Below are 17,254 nucleotides of genomic sequence, written 5' to 3' on the forward strand. Positions count from 1 at the left end.
TGAAGGAGTACATATAATCCGTATCCGGTATTCCGCACCGGGCACCCACATTTCCTCAGGTGCTGCTTCTTATCATCTCCCCGATTGGCGAGGAAACGTGGAGGAGATCACGTACCTACCTATCGGGGACTTATTTCTAGACTTTGACTTATGTACCCGGAATATAAAGCCGAATATGAAGATTCACATGCAGACATGGAGCAGAGGTGTGAAACACCAAAACGTCAGCTATGCTGGAAAAGTATGAAGTGTAACGAGACTGCATATAGGTTGAGCTATATGCACTGGCCGCTGCAGTCTGCACCTTCGCTGCTCTCTTTTTCTGTGGTGGAGGACAGGCGCTTATCCTTTGCACGAACTGAGGAAGCATGTCATCCTCATAACATGCTCTCATGGATGTTGTCCCGATTGGCCATACCGGAATACAGACTAGCCAGGTGAAAACAAGTGCAATGTCATGACAAATACGAAGAAGTTATTGTTACAAATGACTTGAAATCGGTAGAGGATACGGGGGCGGCTTATGATTGTTTCTGGGGCGCAAGCTCAAACCGCGACATCCGTTCAAGCAGCAGCAACATCCTACTCCAATCACCCAAAGTAAATCCGGACCGGTACCGTCACACCGCGGCGCTGCTGCTGCCTGCCGCTCAGGGGCCGCCCAATTATACGATAACGGCACCGGCTGCCATTACCAACCGACATTGGACTGGTTTAGGCCGTACGTGACCCGCGTGACCCCCAGCACGTGACCGACGTGACCCCCCAGCACGTGACCTGGGGCATGGTCTCCAGCTTGGGGCACGTGACTGGGGGCAGTTCGGAGATAATTGAGCTGTAGGTAACGGCCGTTGGTCATTGGCCATTCAGGGGCGCAGGACGGGCTATATGCAGCAGACGTTAGTCGATCAGCTGCTAAATGTGACTGCCTGGACCCTGGTGGACAGTTGAGCTGGACTGCTCAACAGCCGCTAGAATTTGCATCGAAAGCGTTTTTCGATACCTAGTTTAAAACGCTCGCCACTTTTAAACAATTCTTCACGTTTTCTTCTCGGGGGTGCGGTAGCTACATGACGTTTGTCCAGTGAGTAGTGATATGTCAAATTGGTGTCGGTCTCTGTACCACATCTCCTTCCTACAGTTCCATATACATCTGCTCAAATGTCGACCCGCAGTGGCGGCGGGAGTTAGCCGAAGCGCGGCTCGCAGTGGGCCGATCCGTATCGCCGACACTGCGCTCGGAGGCGGCGTCGGTGTCATTTTTGCAGAGTTCCACCACTGCAGGAGCGGCAGAACTCAGAGAGGAGCCGCTCAGAAATAGAACCATGAGTGCGCTGTCCATCTGCACAATTAGACGTGCTACGGCTCGGCTCAGGTCGTGTCCGGGCGGCGGCGCGCCTCCCGGACCGGCAGCTGATGGGCCGCTCCGGGAGGACCCGGAGCTGATGGTCCCACTCCGGTCTCCGGGAGGGGACCCGGACGGTCCCAAATGGACCGGCTCCATTTCCCAGAGGAGATGGCACGCGCGCCTTACAGAGTGATTTCGGATCTGTAAGTTCAGTAGTTAAAGTATTTAGAAGATGTTTTATTGACGCTTGGGAAAAGTTCGTAATGATAACTCGTGTCTGTGGCCGAGCCGGGGATCAGTGGAATGCTGGGATGCTTCTGTGATCGGTGGAGCGTATTGTGATGAGCCTTGATGTGATCTTATAAGCAATTCGGCGCTATCTGGGTTTCTTCTGCAAACCTGTGTGTGTCAAAGCGTCTCTCCCCTGGTGGCTGGTACTTACAATGTGGATAAGGTGGATAAACTTCCTTTATTTATTACGGGTAAAGACAACGGGTCTTTACAAACCGTCTCAGCCCATTGGCCCGCAGTGGCCGCCGCTTACTCTTTTAAAGTTAATGGTTAATTGCTCGGCAGTTTAACCTCAAAACAGCATACCGGAACCAAGGTGCCGGAACTGTTGGTGGAAAGGAATGTAAGTTTTCACTCTGCAACTGCTCGTTACATCAAATTTCCAGACCAACCCTCTGCTGCGCAGGTGATCTGTTCAATGTTCACGGGAAAGTTGGTTAACTATTTGCCGGACTACTCAACTGAAGTCCTGCGGCACTGAGCCGAGAAGGTATTGAAGATAGGCCGACCGCCACGGACGTGTTTCTCAATTACGTCCTGGCACCAACTGGTGCACCATGCGGCAAAGTTTGCCGCGCTCCGGATGCCATTTGCCACCTGCCCCGACTGCTGCGCCGAAGTTGCCTCTGCTGCGTCACCGCTCGGCGAAGGGGTAATACACCACTCAGCTGCTGCTCGAAGGGACGCTATAGCTTACATGAAACAATTATTTGGACGAAGCGAGGGAAATTGTGATGATGATTTTTCTGAGAAACAGATGTGCGGTTATTTAGGTATTGATACCTATTGTTCATTACAAATTGACATCCACTACCGGGTATACCTAATCCACTGACTAGGTATGGGTAGTAAATTATATAATGCCTTGAGATCGGTTCCTCAGACAGATGCCATCAGTTTGGCTGATGGCGGGGACGGCCAGGAGAGCACTGCCACCGTCACCTTACGGTTCGGTAGGTGTGCTATGGTCAGCGTGACCCTCAGAGGTCGGCGTGCTGTCCGTGTAGACTGAGGACTGAGATGTGACGAGTGACGACAGACAGGGTGTAGTAGAGTGTACCCTTAACGGGCGGCGACCTCCATTCAGGGACACGGTAGACGACCTGTCTTATCAGTCAATCTGGCGTTGCTCAGGCGGGTTTCAGTCAGACTTCAGATGTGACTCTTGATACACAGCGCGTGATCTATCACCTCTGAATCCTTCCTTCACAGTGACAGTGTTTTATCAAGCACCGCAATTTGCGACGGCTGGTGTGTTGTTGTCTGTTGACAGAATGATTTAAAAATAAAACAAATATATAATGAATCTACGACAACACATCCCCATGAATTTATATAGCAAATCCGGTCAGCCTTTGCATCTGTGTCTCCATGGCTCAGATTAGAGGTGGCAAAATGTGGACCCGAGGACCCGGTCCAAAGAACCAGTCTGGACCCATATGGGTCCAGACCGGTTCCTGGAAATTTTCTGACGGGTCCAACCGGGTCCTACCATAAACTATACATCTTGCACACTACACATTATTGCAAAATATGAAGTGAATGAAGTGAATGTTTCTTTGCAAACAGTAGCTCATGAATATCCCCAGTGGGCAATAAGCTGTTTTACATGATGCAGCTAATGATACTTACAAGTAGTTAGTATTAATTGACTTTTGGGGAATGGGTCCAACTGGTTCCGATTCCAACTAAGACCGGGTCTGACTGGTTCCAGAAATGTCCAGCCGGGTCTGGTTCGAGTCTGGTTCCCAAAATTTTCATCTTTTGCCACCTCTAGCTCAGATTTTAATCTATCCACCAGCCTGTGGACCTTTGGATTTGACACAAACCTACCGGCAGCCTGTGGACCTACGGGTACAGCCACGGCGTCTCAGTCAGAGGTCCTCAGCCGTTTCCGACAGTTCACCGAGCCCGGCAAGTGGGAAATTCACTCGCCCGATTAAAGTAGAATGGGTCGTTCTGACGGCCGCAGCCACCTCCCGAGTCTCATGGTTCTAGTGATCTGGAGGGAGAGTGAGAGAGAGGGGGATAGATAGATGGATATAGATGGATAGAGAGAGAGAGTGTGTGTGAGAGAGAGAGAGAGAGAGAGAGAGAGAGAGAGAGAGAGAGAGAGAGAGAGAGAGAGAGAGAGAGAGAGAGAGAGAGAGAGAGAGCGAGAGAGAGAGAGAGAGAGAAAAAGAGAGAGCGAGAAAGAGAGAGAGAGCGAGAGAGAGAGAGAGAGATTGAGAGAGAGAGAGAGAGAGAGAGGGAGAGAGAGAGGGAAAGAGCTGGACGAGAGGAGCGATATTACACGTGGGAAGAGTCGCTGATTCTCTGCTATCTGTTGGCGGTGTGTTCGCATCCTGGTATCGTGGCTATCATTTACCCACTATTGACACTAAAAGATACTGGTAGCTATTATTTGCTCTTTTTAAATATAGCATACCCGACAGGTGACACATTTTCAGTAAATCTACGTGGCTTTTTTCTGATTCAAGACAAGTCTGATCATTGATGTTATGGACATCAAACTTTCAATAGAAACAGCTAACATGGACTGCCAAGGTAGGTACTAGGAGTACCTATAGGTATAGCTAACCTGGGAGATATCCAAAGCGTCACAGATCGTCTATATTTCGTTACAGATCGGTCCGATAATAAGGTACGACGACAATAGAAATGCACGTATGACGCCGCATATACCAATGAGCCGAGATGAATGACCCATGCGACGCTCGATAAATCGATAAATGACACCGCCAGATGGCATGCACAACAAATGACGCAAACAAATGACGTGCGATAAATGACTTGCGACAAATAGCGTGTAAGTAATGACGCGGGAGCGTCACAGTGCTCAGACGGTGTCACCAATTACATTATAGTTAGGTCTCGGAGATAATACAGGCATTGCTGCGGTGTCCATTCATCAATTGACTTATGGAGAACTTCCACATAGACATTTCTAATGTACAGGTCTCGCGGGTTTTAGCGGCAGGTTTTGTACTAATGAAATTAAGTATATTTCAGGCTATATCTTGGTCATCTTAACCCTCGCCAGGCGAGGGCCTTTTCCATTACACGGACGGCGAGGGGGGGGGGGGTACGACCCCCCCTGGCGATTGGCTCCTATGGCACTTAGAAACACCAAATTTACAGGGTAGATGGGTCTATAGGAGGTCTCGCCCCTGTGTAACTTTGGTTGCTCTAGGTCAATATTTAGGGTTTTTTGGGGGGAGGGGTATAAGTGTAAAATTTTTGCTAAAACAGGCCAAAAGTTTTTCGCTTATAACTTTTGATCTAATTAAGATAGAACAAAAAAAGCACCAGTGAACTCAGCACGTCAAGGCGCGTCAAATGATATACTTGTTTGCTTGCTTAAGTGTACTTAAAAAGAAAGTTAAGCACATCTTAAGTCTAAAGAATGGTCGAAATGCTTAATGTTGCATATCATTCGACTCGGCTGTTCAAGAGGAACAGAATGATGCCATTTTGAAAGCTCTATCTTTATTGTGTGACAAGTTATTGGCACAAATGTCATTTGACCTCAGTTGACCTCATTTGACCTGACCCATGGACAAGTACACCAAACAAAGAAGCACCAAGTGACATAATCTTGAGTACTGTTGTTTCAGAGCACCAAAGTGATAGAAAGAAGCGGATATCGCCAGTATTTTCCGAATTGAATATTTTCCCATAGGCGTAACATTACGACGTAATGACCTCTAACTGATCTCAGGTCAGCGACATGAAAAAACGAACTATATGTTATACAACTCAGTGAACTTAGGACATCCTGAAAGTTTGAAGGAAATCAGTTCAAAACTGTGAGTTGAACAGGTGCATAAAGAAAATTGAAATTTGACCATGACCTTGTACCGGTTTTTCTGACCTGGTGATCTGACCTGAAACGGCAGAGACCTGAAATTTTCAGGGAAGGTGCCAAAAGGTTGACCCAGAGGGTATGCCAAATTCGCTACGCGCCGCCGTTTTAACGTTATTTGCGAAAAACCTTAGGGGGGGGGGGCTGCATCAACCCCCCCTCGCCGGGCGAGGGTTAAGCTTTTGTGTTGAAGAATGAAGATGCGATAGACTTGTTCATTCACAAGCCTTCGATTACAGTTTTCATGCTTTGCTGGGCTTTCGCAACGTCTCGTTCTCATTCCATGCGAAGATAGGTCGCAGTTGTGAAGAGGAAATGACTCCGTCTGCTCCAGCACTTGCCACGATCGCCTGAGTTGCGCAGATGTCGAGTCGCATGCCGCCGCGAAGTGCAAGACCGGACGGAGACTTGCACTTCCGCTGCAGTTGCAACCCCTTACCCCCGCATTACACAATCCACAGTTGAAACATGGTGCTAGGCTAAGTCACAGTTCCGTTAGCTTCGTTTCATCTTTGCTGACAACTGAGTTTGCTGGTTTACGCCGAATATCTTTTCGTGTGACCTTTGTTTAACGAAGTAGTTACTTGACTGTCTGTTTACCGTTTATCCCTGAGGAAATGATGAACGACTGAATGCTGACTGAAAATGACTTTGCTAGATTTTTTATTCACATTTCAACGTACGTACACTGTCATACTAAGTCACAGTTGAAAGCACATGAACATGAGACATATCACAATCACCAAACCCTTTCTAATCATGTAGCCAGCTAGTTCCAATGACAATTATGATCGAGTGAGGCAGTGAAAACGCCCAGTAAATTATGCACTACGTCACGGTTTTGACGCCACACTCAGACCTGAACAATTACATACTGACCACTGTTACGGATAGGCTGAATTGTGCTCGAAAACGACACTAAATGACGTTAAGTGCTGTCTCAACGCAGCTGTCAGTTGATTTAATGAATATGCTTATCATGGGCGTAACCGATCTGGTAGCCAGGGGTGAGGATCTTCCTACGCTTCGAATACCCTAGCCGTTCTGTCGCTCTATCTTCTATCAAAATGACTCCTATCACAGTCTGCCTGACTATCTGACCTGACAATCAGTTCCTCGGAGTAGGACCTTATCCACCGGATACGGGCCCCCCTCATGAGCTTGGTGCCCTTTTCAGCGACCCCACATCTGCACTGTGGCGACGCACGCCCCTCCGCCGCCACGACAGGCGGCCCTTCGCGGCCCTTTCCGGCTCGACCGTGCCACTCTCCTCCGCCTCCTGAAACCCAGCGAGAGGACGGGGGACGGAGGTCAGAGATGTCTGAGGAGTAATACTAACTTTGTGAGAAACATAAAGAAGCACACACACTATCAGCTAGATGCTTTATGCATAACACGGTCATTCTTAGCAGAAAGTCGATTTTTACTCACCAATCTCTCCTCTTCCCGGGCAGCGTCCTCGTCACAATCCTTGACGAGCTTAGTGAGCGCCCGGTGCGCCTCCTCACAGCTCTGTCTTTCCGGGTGATCGGGTGGCATCCTCTTCAGCACAGCTTCCATCATCATGGGCAGCCTCTGCACGTGCTGCACGGGCAGGTGGAGGAGCGCCGCCAGACCCAGGCCGCGCACCTCTGGGGACATCTCCAGGCGGGAGAGCAGCGCGGCGAGCGGTGAGCTCCGCTCGGTTAGCTGCTGAAGACAACGGTCCTGGTGCCACTTGTGCGCACAGTAGACCTTGTACGGGTAGAAGTTGTGCTTGGCGTGTTCGTGCACAATGTCACAGAGGCCCGAGAGATCGTCCATGGGTATTTGGTACAGGTCAGTCAGAAAGTCATCTGAACACCGGCGCACTTCGTCAACGTTTTGAAACAGCTCGCGATACTCGGTCTCACTGAAGGTGCACTGCCGTGCTTTCTGCCCGTTTTGACCGTTCTGTTTCGGCGATGGTGGCTTCTGGCTTAGCGCTCGAAGTGGCTCCTGGAAATGACGCTCTAATAGCTGAAGGGAGCTGTGATACGACTCCTCTTTACTGATGATCTCGAACAGAGCCTCTCGCAGCTTCCTCTGGTCGCTGCTGAGGCTGTCGAGGACGCCGCTGTTGATAACGGAGGGCAGTCGGCACCAGAGCGGCGGCTCGGCTGGTGAAGAGGGTGACGTGGGTGCTGTTAGGGAAGCTGAAGAGGAGGATGGACGCAGCAGTGGCCCTCCGGAGGTAGCAGGAGACGTGCCCACCGGCTCCGCACCCGGCGGCGATCCGTTCGTAGCAGAAGCCGAGAAACGAACTCTGGCAGCTCCAGAGCCATCATCCAACTCCTGGGAAAGAAAGGACTGTGTTCAGCGAGCTACATCATATTGAGAATGGCGCGATACGTATCGTCCTTTTGGCGCGATGTATGCCATTGATAGACCACCGTTCACCGATAAGTTTGAGCAGGATAGAAATGCAAAAAAAAAAAAAAACAGCGTTCATCTTAAACACTGAAATGAACTTAGGTAGGCACTACTCCCAATCCCATGGCTTTCTTTCGTCTCAAGTTCTTAGCAAAAATGGGAATAAGGCATTCGGGGTGAAGCCAAGAGTGACTTCCGTGCATTTCTGTGAATATTATGGAGGTAGATCTGAGGCAACAGCGTATGAATCTGGTCTAGCACGCTCATCCTGATCCTAGTCTGTCACATTATCATGCCGCACTACTGTGGGGCTAGGCACTAGACATACTGTATGCACAACATTATTCGCAATGTTATGGATACTAGACATATTACTCACCACCTGTATCGACATTTCTCTCCAGGAACCTCTCAGTCTGCACAGCTACTACCTCAGGACACGCTCACACATACGCTGACCCGTCCGCGGCGCGTGGCACTGTGACCGGCCTCTGCCCCTGCCACCCTCCCCCTCCCCCCTCCCCGGTCCGACCTCAGGGTCACTGCAGCCGCCAGCTGACTACCGATAGCGCACGGGATTTCCGCTGCCAAATTCCCCGCTGCAGGGGTTCCGTAACCGAATTTCCTGCTGTATCACGAAACAACGCAGAGGCTCCTACTTGCGTCTTCAGCTAAATTTAGACAGCGTATAAGTTTTTGGGATTTTCGATCGGGTTAGGGTGTCCGAGCAAAATACATGCGCGGTTACATTTGCCTTAGGTACCTATCTTAATTTAGCATGGTTTAAGCAAGCAACTCACGGACTAATCGTTCCACCACCACCAATCTACATGATAAGGGTACCTACCTAACACCTAGCCTGCAAGTTTCTAACCCCTAGATACACTTGCATACAGCCGGCAAACTCCTCTGTGTAATCAGACACTCCCTTATCAACCCATTAGGCCTTGGTTCTTAAATCTTTTCATTCATTTTATGGGTGTTGTCCGAAATATATGATATGATATGATATCAATACTGGTGTAACACTTGATGTGTTGCACTTAGCCCTGAGGTGCCCGGAGACCCAATTAATCTGACTGATAAGATAGAGAGAAGTCAGTTTATTACCTGCATGTCAAGGCTTGGAGACTCCGTCAGGGGCTAGGGACCTGGGTGCCTTTGTAAAATAAAGTTAAGACACGGGGAACAATGAATATACGTACGCTTACGGCTTAGTCAGTTTCCGTTCTCCGAATAACTTTCAAAGTTCAGTATCACTGCAGTATGCCGCAGATTGATAATAAGATCGTACACCTCACAAATCATCATACAGAGATCAATACATACAAAGATCGTATCGCTCAGGAAAGGGCCCCTCTGTGACGAGTCCCAAGTACCTACCGCCTGTGACTGCGGGAGACTGCGAGGCACCATGACCCAGCCGGGCTCGTCCTCTATGTTGTCTGTCGCCGTAGCGGGGCAGCTCTGGCAGGTGAGGTCATGACCTTGCAGATCTTGCAGTCCCGATGGAGTCAGCGCACTGAAAAGCTTTTCGAAAGGTGCCGAAAGCCTCCGGGTATCTGTGAATTTTAGATAGACAGGTTGATTTGGTAAGAAACAATATCCTGCGCTGAATGTACATATATGCGAAAAATGGTTCAAAGAAAAGAGTGACAGTAACCAACCAAGCCCAGTTGGACATTTCATTTGTTATGGGCTTACGTTTTTCGCCGAGCAGTTTTTAAAGTCTCTTCTCATCAGCTTTGAACCTTAATCGGCAATGAAGCCCGATACTGAACCCCTCTTTAGATACCCCAGCTAGCTCCCCATTCAGCGAGTCGCTGAACGCCTTAGAGCACCCACACCTGCGTAACTCGCTGGTCGCCGCACCCGCCCGTCTTACCTGTGGGGTTTTGGCACGACTTGGGGCGCACGTTCCCCATCCTGCCGGTCCGCCGTCCTCTCTGGAGATCTCCGATACCCCTGTGACTGAGCTCCGTGAGGACCTGCTGCATCCCCTGATCCCACTCGGAGTCAGTCGTCGACACCTGGTCACCCGACTGGGTCACCACTAGAGGTTGCTGCTTCACAACGGGTCTTGGCGCTGGTTGTATTGATGGGGCAAGTGATGGAGCTGTAAAAGTTTTTCGATTAGCGAGCAGAGGTTTAGGTTTCACTTTCGGTTTGGGCGGCTTTGAGTGCTGAGTTTCTTGCAAACCAGACTGTGATATTGGACGTGGTTTGGGTGGAAGGTACTGAGCTGTTGTTGGTGATGGTGACGGCGATGGTGACGTTGATTGTGTCAGTGCTGGTGATGGTGCCGACGTTACTGGTGCTTGTGCTGATGGTAGCTGCTGTACTGGTGGTGGCGGTAACGGTGTCCGCCTCGGATCAAAGCGACTCTGCCTCGGATCACCTGGTGAAGATCGGGTTGGTGAAGGTGCTGGTGACGGACGTTTTGGTGAAGGTATTGGTGACAGGCGCTTTGGTGAAGACCCTGGTGACAGTCCTGCTGGTGGCCCTGGTTCTGGTATTGACAAGGTCGGTAAAGGTGACCGCGACCGTGACGGTAGCGGGGGCGGTGGTTGCACTGGTGACGATGTTAGCGCTGGTGACGCTGTTGGTAAAGGCAGCGGTGACGGTGACGGCGATGCAGGAAGTGGCGTTCTCTCCGGATCGGAAGCACCAGACTCCATTTCGGCTGCTGTTTGACACACTTCAGTCCACATCAGCTCTGTGACACCGTTTGGAAATTCTGCGAGCAGCTTTGGTGCCATGGCTAACAGCGTCTTCCACATCGCACTCGCTGTCTGTGAATATCCCACTGCTCTTATTTCCAGTACCGTTTCTGTGAGAGACCTCCACAAAGTCTGGGTTTCTGCGATATGGCTCGTCCTTAGAAGCTCTGGGATCGCGTTAAGGAGCATCTTCCATAGCACTAGAGCCTCAGTCTCGAAACATCCGTTCAGGAGAGTTGATAGCTGAGACACTAGGTTTTGCCAAACGCACAGCGCCCCTTTGGGTTTGTTGGTACGAAACCGGATGATGATTTGGCCAATTTCTACCCTCCAAATGTCCTCCATAGGTGGGTTGTTCTTGCTCACATTGGCCTCCGCCATACCCGAGGGATTTTATCTGCCGAGTCACTCGTCACATGCGTTTACGGATCACCCCCTCACTGAAAGCACGTATCACGCTCACTATCACGCCTGACGAGGCACTGCCGTGAGTGATCCCCTCACTGACGAGTATCGCACAGACACGTGTCACATCGCAAAATATCAGAAGCCGTCTGACGTCAGTTAGCAGGTCGGCACCTGACAGACAGGGGGCAGTCAGCACCCGACGCAGTCACGGTCACCTCAACCCCGGCTCACAGGTATGACAGGCTGCACTGCACGCTGACAGGTCACCTTGTCCGCGTCGCGGTGGTCGAACGACTGTCACTACTCACTACACTGCATCCCCGTCGCAAGGTCCGCAGTTATCGCCGCCTCAGCTGGGTACAAAGTGACTGACAATATCAACAGACTCGTCAGGCAAACTCCACTGCTGATACCATATCGGACACGAGCTAACGGCATTGCGCTAACTTTGCTGGGAGGGCAGTTTGCTCAAGTGGCTTGGCTTGGCTGCCGGAAGGTTGAGGCTCAACGATGCAATGGTGGTGAATTTTCTAGAGAATAAAGGCATCATAAAACATAGTTGCTTTCCTAGCGTTGATAACGTGCTGATGTTTCAATGTATGTGCCATGTAAGACGTGAACATGATTGCAATAACATAGGCGAACATTCTACCCACTAGGCCACTAAAAACAGCGTTTTTCTCCGTGTGGACCACGTTCTTTTTATCTTTCTTGTAGAATGCATGGGTAAGTAGACGGAGGAAGGCGTCTGGTCCTTTCTTCATACCCCTATTTGCCACATTTATCTTTCTGAGGGTAGTTGTAAGCCCAGACAATGTATCAGGCCATGTCTGATGCCTGACTGTTGACCACTCAAAGCAGACACGGTGGTCGATGTATCCCTCGATCCAGACGTCTAGACTGCGGGATGCATCATGGTTAAGCGACTTGTTGGTTTCATTATTTTTCTTATTCTTGAAATTTATCTAAGGTGATTGATATAAAGCATTCAACCAGGATCATGGTAATGCCGCTCCTACAAGATATATTTTCTTCGGCAGCATCCGTTATTATTTCAATCGTGAATAATACCAAAAATTAGAGTTCTGAAATGGATTTTGCTTGCTTTTAGCTTTTTTCTTTTCACATTTCTATATCGTATTTAACAAACATAGCTCATTGCCGAATGCTGGCTGAGCGCAGCGGAAGTTGTCGCTCAGTCCTGTGCATCGCGCAAAGCACGAGGGGCGGCTGGCAGCCGGGCACAGGTGTTGTCGCCAGACCCGCCGCCAAGGGACCAATTTCCTGGAACACACCACCACAGACATGGTCGTACTGACGTGTGGGGCCGGAGATAAGCGGTTGCAGATCCGATAGTGTTCTAGGTGACCCAAAACAAACGATCATAAGCCGGTTCTTCGTTCACATTAGGTTCGAGCTGATTTGCAAGTTATGTCCTGAAGCTACATTGAGTAACGTCATTAAGTTATGTCATGAAGCTCATGTATTTGGTGCTACGAGCTAATCAATCACGTCTATGTGACTGTGTAAATCTCACGCGTTGGGCGTTTCCTGTGTGTTGATTGTTTGTATGCTACAGGGGCTCCAGTCAGTTTGTTTTGCATGAAGTCATTTTTGAAATGTTACAAATATGTTCACAATTAACAAAGAAACGGAAAACTTCATTCGTGGGTAATATAAACATGATTCCATGTATAATGTTGATTAATGTATGCACTTGTGCAGTGTGCTAGTGTATCAGCATTGAAGCCATACTCAGGTTATTTCTGACTTGCATCCTCTTCTTGATAATCGCGGTTGCTCGTCTAACACACACATATTTCTACGCACTATCCTCAGGGTAGCATAATAGGCACTTATCTGTTGCGGTATGAAAATGTGATAGCGAAGGGATGCAGTTAAGGACACCGTACGACCTCCTTCAGCCGTACAGCAATGTTCTCCTGCCGCCGCAGGCCCGGCTAATCCCTTGAATTGACCCTAAAACCAGACGCTGCCTCAGGTCGATGGAAGAGTTAATGCCTCGCCCCCGCCCTTACACTTGAGTTTAAGTTATAGATGGATACTGAGAAGTAAGAGGAGGGAAGGCGCATGCACATAGGCGTCATAACATTGAGCAGAGACGTCGTATTCACTTGGTATTCACTAGGAAAAGTAAAGACTAAGCCTATCGGAAAATAACGAATGTGTAAGTAATGCTACACATTATACAGGTACTTTCTTTATGCATACGTCCTCTACACCAATAAATTGCGCCCGTAGGTACATACATACATGATCTATCACCTAACCTGGTTTAGAAGTCGAAAGCTTTCTCATGATCTAATTCTAAAGAACAGGCCATTATAAATATTGCGATTCACAGAAAGCCCGTATCTTCGATCATCGATATATTTTCAATACAACTGCTGCAAGACCATTAGATACTCTTATCTCATGTCCACAAATGACTCAAACACGAATAGAGCAAACGTCTTTTTCCAGTGCCACGAGGCTCGCCTGTTTTTCTATAAAAGGAAGCGAGCAGCCACTGAAGACCGGTTTCATCATTCAGAAATCTGGGTTTTCGCAACTCAGCTAGTATTCGCCGAAGCGTGGCTGCGCTCATTCGTATCAGCGTCCAAGGAAGTTACCAAATTGTTGATGAGACAGCGAAAAAGTGTCCAAAGTCTTTTCGCGGAGCGCCACGGAATTAAACTCGCACGAGAGAAACGATTCTCGTCGTTTGTGGCTTATTTGGAAGCCGCATTCAGTCAATCTCGGTACCTTTCTCTCCACTGCAAGGTATTCTGATGGACAACAGAACCTGAATGAAAAGGTAGGACGGGTTATATTGATTTGGTGCAGTGGAATGACCTAAAATGAATACCCTAATTGTTTTGTCATCATGCGCAACACTCTAATAATAAGTTTGTCATTCCTTTTGTCCCGTACTTGAGAAACAATTCTGTCGGACTCCACTTGTCTGATACTGTTTTGGCGCCCCTTTGAGTTCGGTGAGGAAGCTAATATGGATAGAAGTTTCACGACCAGGATATCATTATCTAACTTTTCAAATTTCTGAAAATCAATTAGAATCATTTAGTATTATTTCATTTTAGAAATGTTCTAACTCTGCAGAATAAATCTTTTAATGCCAGGTTGTTGAATGGTCACGGCAATCTACATGAAGTACCCGCTTCTCTGACCTATCAGACAGCACTGAGCAGCTGAACTTGATAGCGCCAGTTCAAGGCAGTGATAAGCAATCAGCATGCACTAAATCGCTATCGTAATTTCATGAATCGCGGTTACTGCAACTAGTCAACTGACTGCAGTGTCGGGTCGTGACCTGTCAGCTGACTACGTCAGGTCGTGACCTCGGTGGGTCGTGAGTCGTGACCTCTCCCCCGGACCAGAAGTACACGAACAAACTGGGACGATAAGTCGGCACCGCGTCGGCCTCCCGGGTCGTTACGGGTGACATCCGTCATCGGGCCGCGTCCCGGCGCCTTTGAACTATTCAGAGGGTCCAATTGACGCGCCGGAGCGGCCGGACGGTCCCGATGACCGTCGCTGCCGGCACGGCGCCCTGGTTATATTACCGACCCTGCCTACAGAAGGATGGGAGTCGCGCCGCCAGAAGCGGTGAGGATGGGACGCAGCGGGGTTTGATAAAAGATGCATGCTGCTGCGGTGCTGCGCATAGCGATAGACTGCTTCCGGAAGGCGCGAAGGGGTACTGATGAGATGTAAACCGCAGAAAGGGAGTACAAATGAAGTCAAGGCGGTGCTTACAAAGGGTTACATATGAGATCAGGGCGCCGCAGAGGGACCGATGTCGTCAGAGCGATTTAACGATGTTCCTTTACGCCACCAGTGCGTGAATGAATGGACACCAATTCATTCAATTCATTCAAATCCGCTTGGTGGTGTAAGCCACAGATGGTTACCAATTCTTACGTGGTCAAGCAGACTATCCCCCCAATTGTGACCCTACCACCGGGTTCTAAGTTCAGCTATATATAGTACATGGAATTTGATACTGCCCACCCTTAACCCATATATGCATAGACGTACATAAATGTACGTCAATTTGAGTTGACCAATGTGTGCCATCTTTATAGAAATAGAGCTAATGAGCCATCAAACGCGGTCGTTCTAAATCATTTACATTGTTAGCCATCAGGTGAATACCAAAAAACACGGTTCCAATGCATTCAGTGTTGAGTTTGAGGCATTCGGTTTGTTGATGCCGCAACGGGAAGATTTTCACCCGTTCAGACGCTCGACCCAAGGTGAGCCAAGTGTTCTTAATTATAGTTAAGTGCTTTTCCCGGATTAGCTTTCGTTGCCAGCAATCTGCTCAAGCATGACCCTAACTTCATGAGTGGTGTCATTATAATGCTAATTTTGCTTACCAAGCAAATCCAAAAATAGTACGTTTCACAAAAACGCACGTACAATAATGTACGTCTATGCATATCCGTTACATTTTGTTTCCCAAACATCAAACACGTTTATGCTTTGGTTTGATGGCAAATGTGAGCCTCAACGATGTTCTGGATCAGGGCTGCGGGAGTCGATGGATTTTCAGTGTCTCCGACTCCGACTCCGACTCCGACTCCGGGTAGAACTATCGACTCCGACCGACTCCAACTCCGACTCCCGACTCAGCAGCCCTGCCAGGTCAGCGGAGTCAATGGGTTTGTCGGTGATTCTGACTCCGACTCCGGCTCCGGTTTCCAAAATCGACTCCGACTCCGACTCCGGTCAGAATTGTCGACTCCGACCGACTTCGACTCCGACTCCGACTCCGCAGCCCTGTCTGGATGGCATCGAGGAGCGAAGTCGAGTCGCCGATGTCACGGTCGTCGTCCTAGAGCCGCCGGAAGTTCGCGTCGACACAAACGGAGACTCTATCGACGAAGAGAATGCTGACCCAGCCCGCCTGACGTAACTGGTCTGAGCCGTAACTGACGTAACTGAGCCGTAAAGACGTAACTGAGCCCGTAACTGGTCGCACCCACCGGCTCAACCGGTTCGGGATGGTTATGGATGTATGTCACTTCCAAAGCAGCACCAAGCTTGACCCTGATGATCGGTTTTGCAGCAGAGATCCAGAAGCGCCAGTTCCATGGCACGGGTACCATGTGAGGGAATCGCCTTCTGAAGGCGAACAAGTTCACCGACATCAACGCCTTCAAGAAGAAGTCCAATCAGACCATCGAAGCATTTACGACTGCCAACAACGGCTGCAGTGCGGCTGTTGTAGCGGGTTTTCGGCGCTCAGTCGTATCTTCATTATATACATCGGATTCGGCAACACACATGACTGCCTGCTTTGTAACGGGGTTTTCCGTCGCGGAGAACGGCTCGTGGACGGTTGCCGGTCTCCTGTCAGTTCTCTCCAGAGGCGGGTCAGTCCAACGGGTCACACATAGGTCACTGCACCTTTTTGGTATAGGATGGGTACAATCTCTTAAAAATTGGGTTAAAATGGCATCCTCGGTGTGATTACTCTAACTTTGGATCACGGGATTGCACTCAAGGTTAGGGTTCGCTAGATGTGAGCCACATAAATTTAGTTAGTAAACCTGTAGCCGAAAAAAAAATATACTAAGCCCGCTCGCCCGTCACTTAAAATTGATTCTCGAGTTACCTATAACACTCCTGTTGAAATAGCTACCAATCCTTTAGAAGACGGCCACCCGCTCTCGTCACAGAAGTCACCAAGAAAAACGACGAAACGGCACCAAATAGCACGGCAGAAGCGGGCTCTCAAACGTTTAGTCGCGGGGCGCGACTATAAAAAGAGGTCTGAAAATGTAACGCAGATGCGTTGCATTTTTTTCATCTTTCATGCTGAACTGCAAGCTGTGCCACAAGCTGAAACACGGCCATCTGCGAGCGCCGCACAGACACGGTCAGCCGGCTAAATCGGCTGTGATACCCTCTCTCCATCCCAGCTGGCGTCCACACAGACGGCGCAGTAGGCTCTGACAAACAGGAGTCCTCTATAGATGACCACCTGACCCCACTTCATGAGAACCCGGATCTGAAGCCAACAAATAGCATACCGAAACGCGTCATTCTGCCAGCCTCGAGCCATTAATCAGTTTAGCCTTTGGAAAACAAGACTCTGTCCCACGCTCGGCACCCCGCCAGAGAACAAGGAGAGGGGAGTGCAGACCGGCCCTGATTTGAACCAAAACAAGAAAGGGGAGCGGAGACCGACCCGGGTTGTACGAA

The 17,254-nt window shown here is 49.3% G+C and overlaps 1 protein-coding gene across 2 annotated transcripts; it reads right to left on the reverse strand.

Annotated features, from left to right (window-relative positions):
- Positions 1 to 6,150: 6,150 nt before the first annotated feature.
- Positions 6,151 to 11,317, reverse strand: LOC122367854 (rho guanine nucleotide exchange factor 16-like). 2 transcript variants are annotated; one of them, XM_043341313.1, is made up of 4 exons: positions 9,781 to 11,317; positions 9,279 to 9,457; positions 6,936 to 7,817; positions 6,151 to 6,783 (listed from the first exon to the last, which is right to left on the reverse strand). In XM_043341313.1, exons 1-4 carry the CDS (start codon positions 10,994 to 10,996, stop codon positions 6,658 to 6,660), a joined length of 2,403 nt encoding a protein of 800 aa, XP_043197248.1. In that variant the 5' UTR covers positions 10,997 to 11,317; the 3' UTR covers positions 6,151 to 6,657. The 2 variants fall into 2 exon arrangements, with proteins under 2 accessions (XP_043197248.1, XP_043197249.1); XM_043341314.1 differs by lacking the exons at positions 9,279 to 9,457; positions 9,781 to 11,317 and adding an exon at positions 8,275 to 8,439.
- Positions 11,318 to 17,254: the final 5,937 nt, after the last annotated feature.

The sequence above is a fragment of the Amphibalanus amphitrite genome, unplaced genomic scaffold, assembly GCF_019059575.1.
Source record: "Amphibalanus amphitrite isolate SeventyFive unplaced genomic scaffold, NRLGWU_Aamphi_draft 000900F_arrow, whole genome shotgun sequence".
Classification (NCBI taxonomy): Eukaryota; Metazoa; Arthropoda; class Thecostraca; order Balanomorpha; family Balanidae; genus Amphibalanus; species Amphibalanus amphitrite.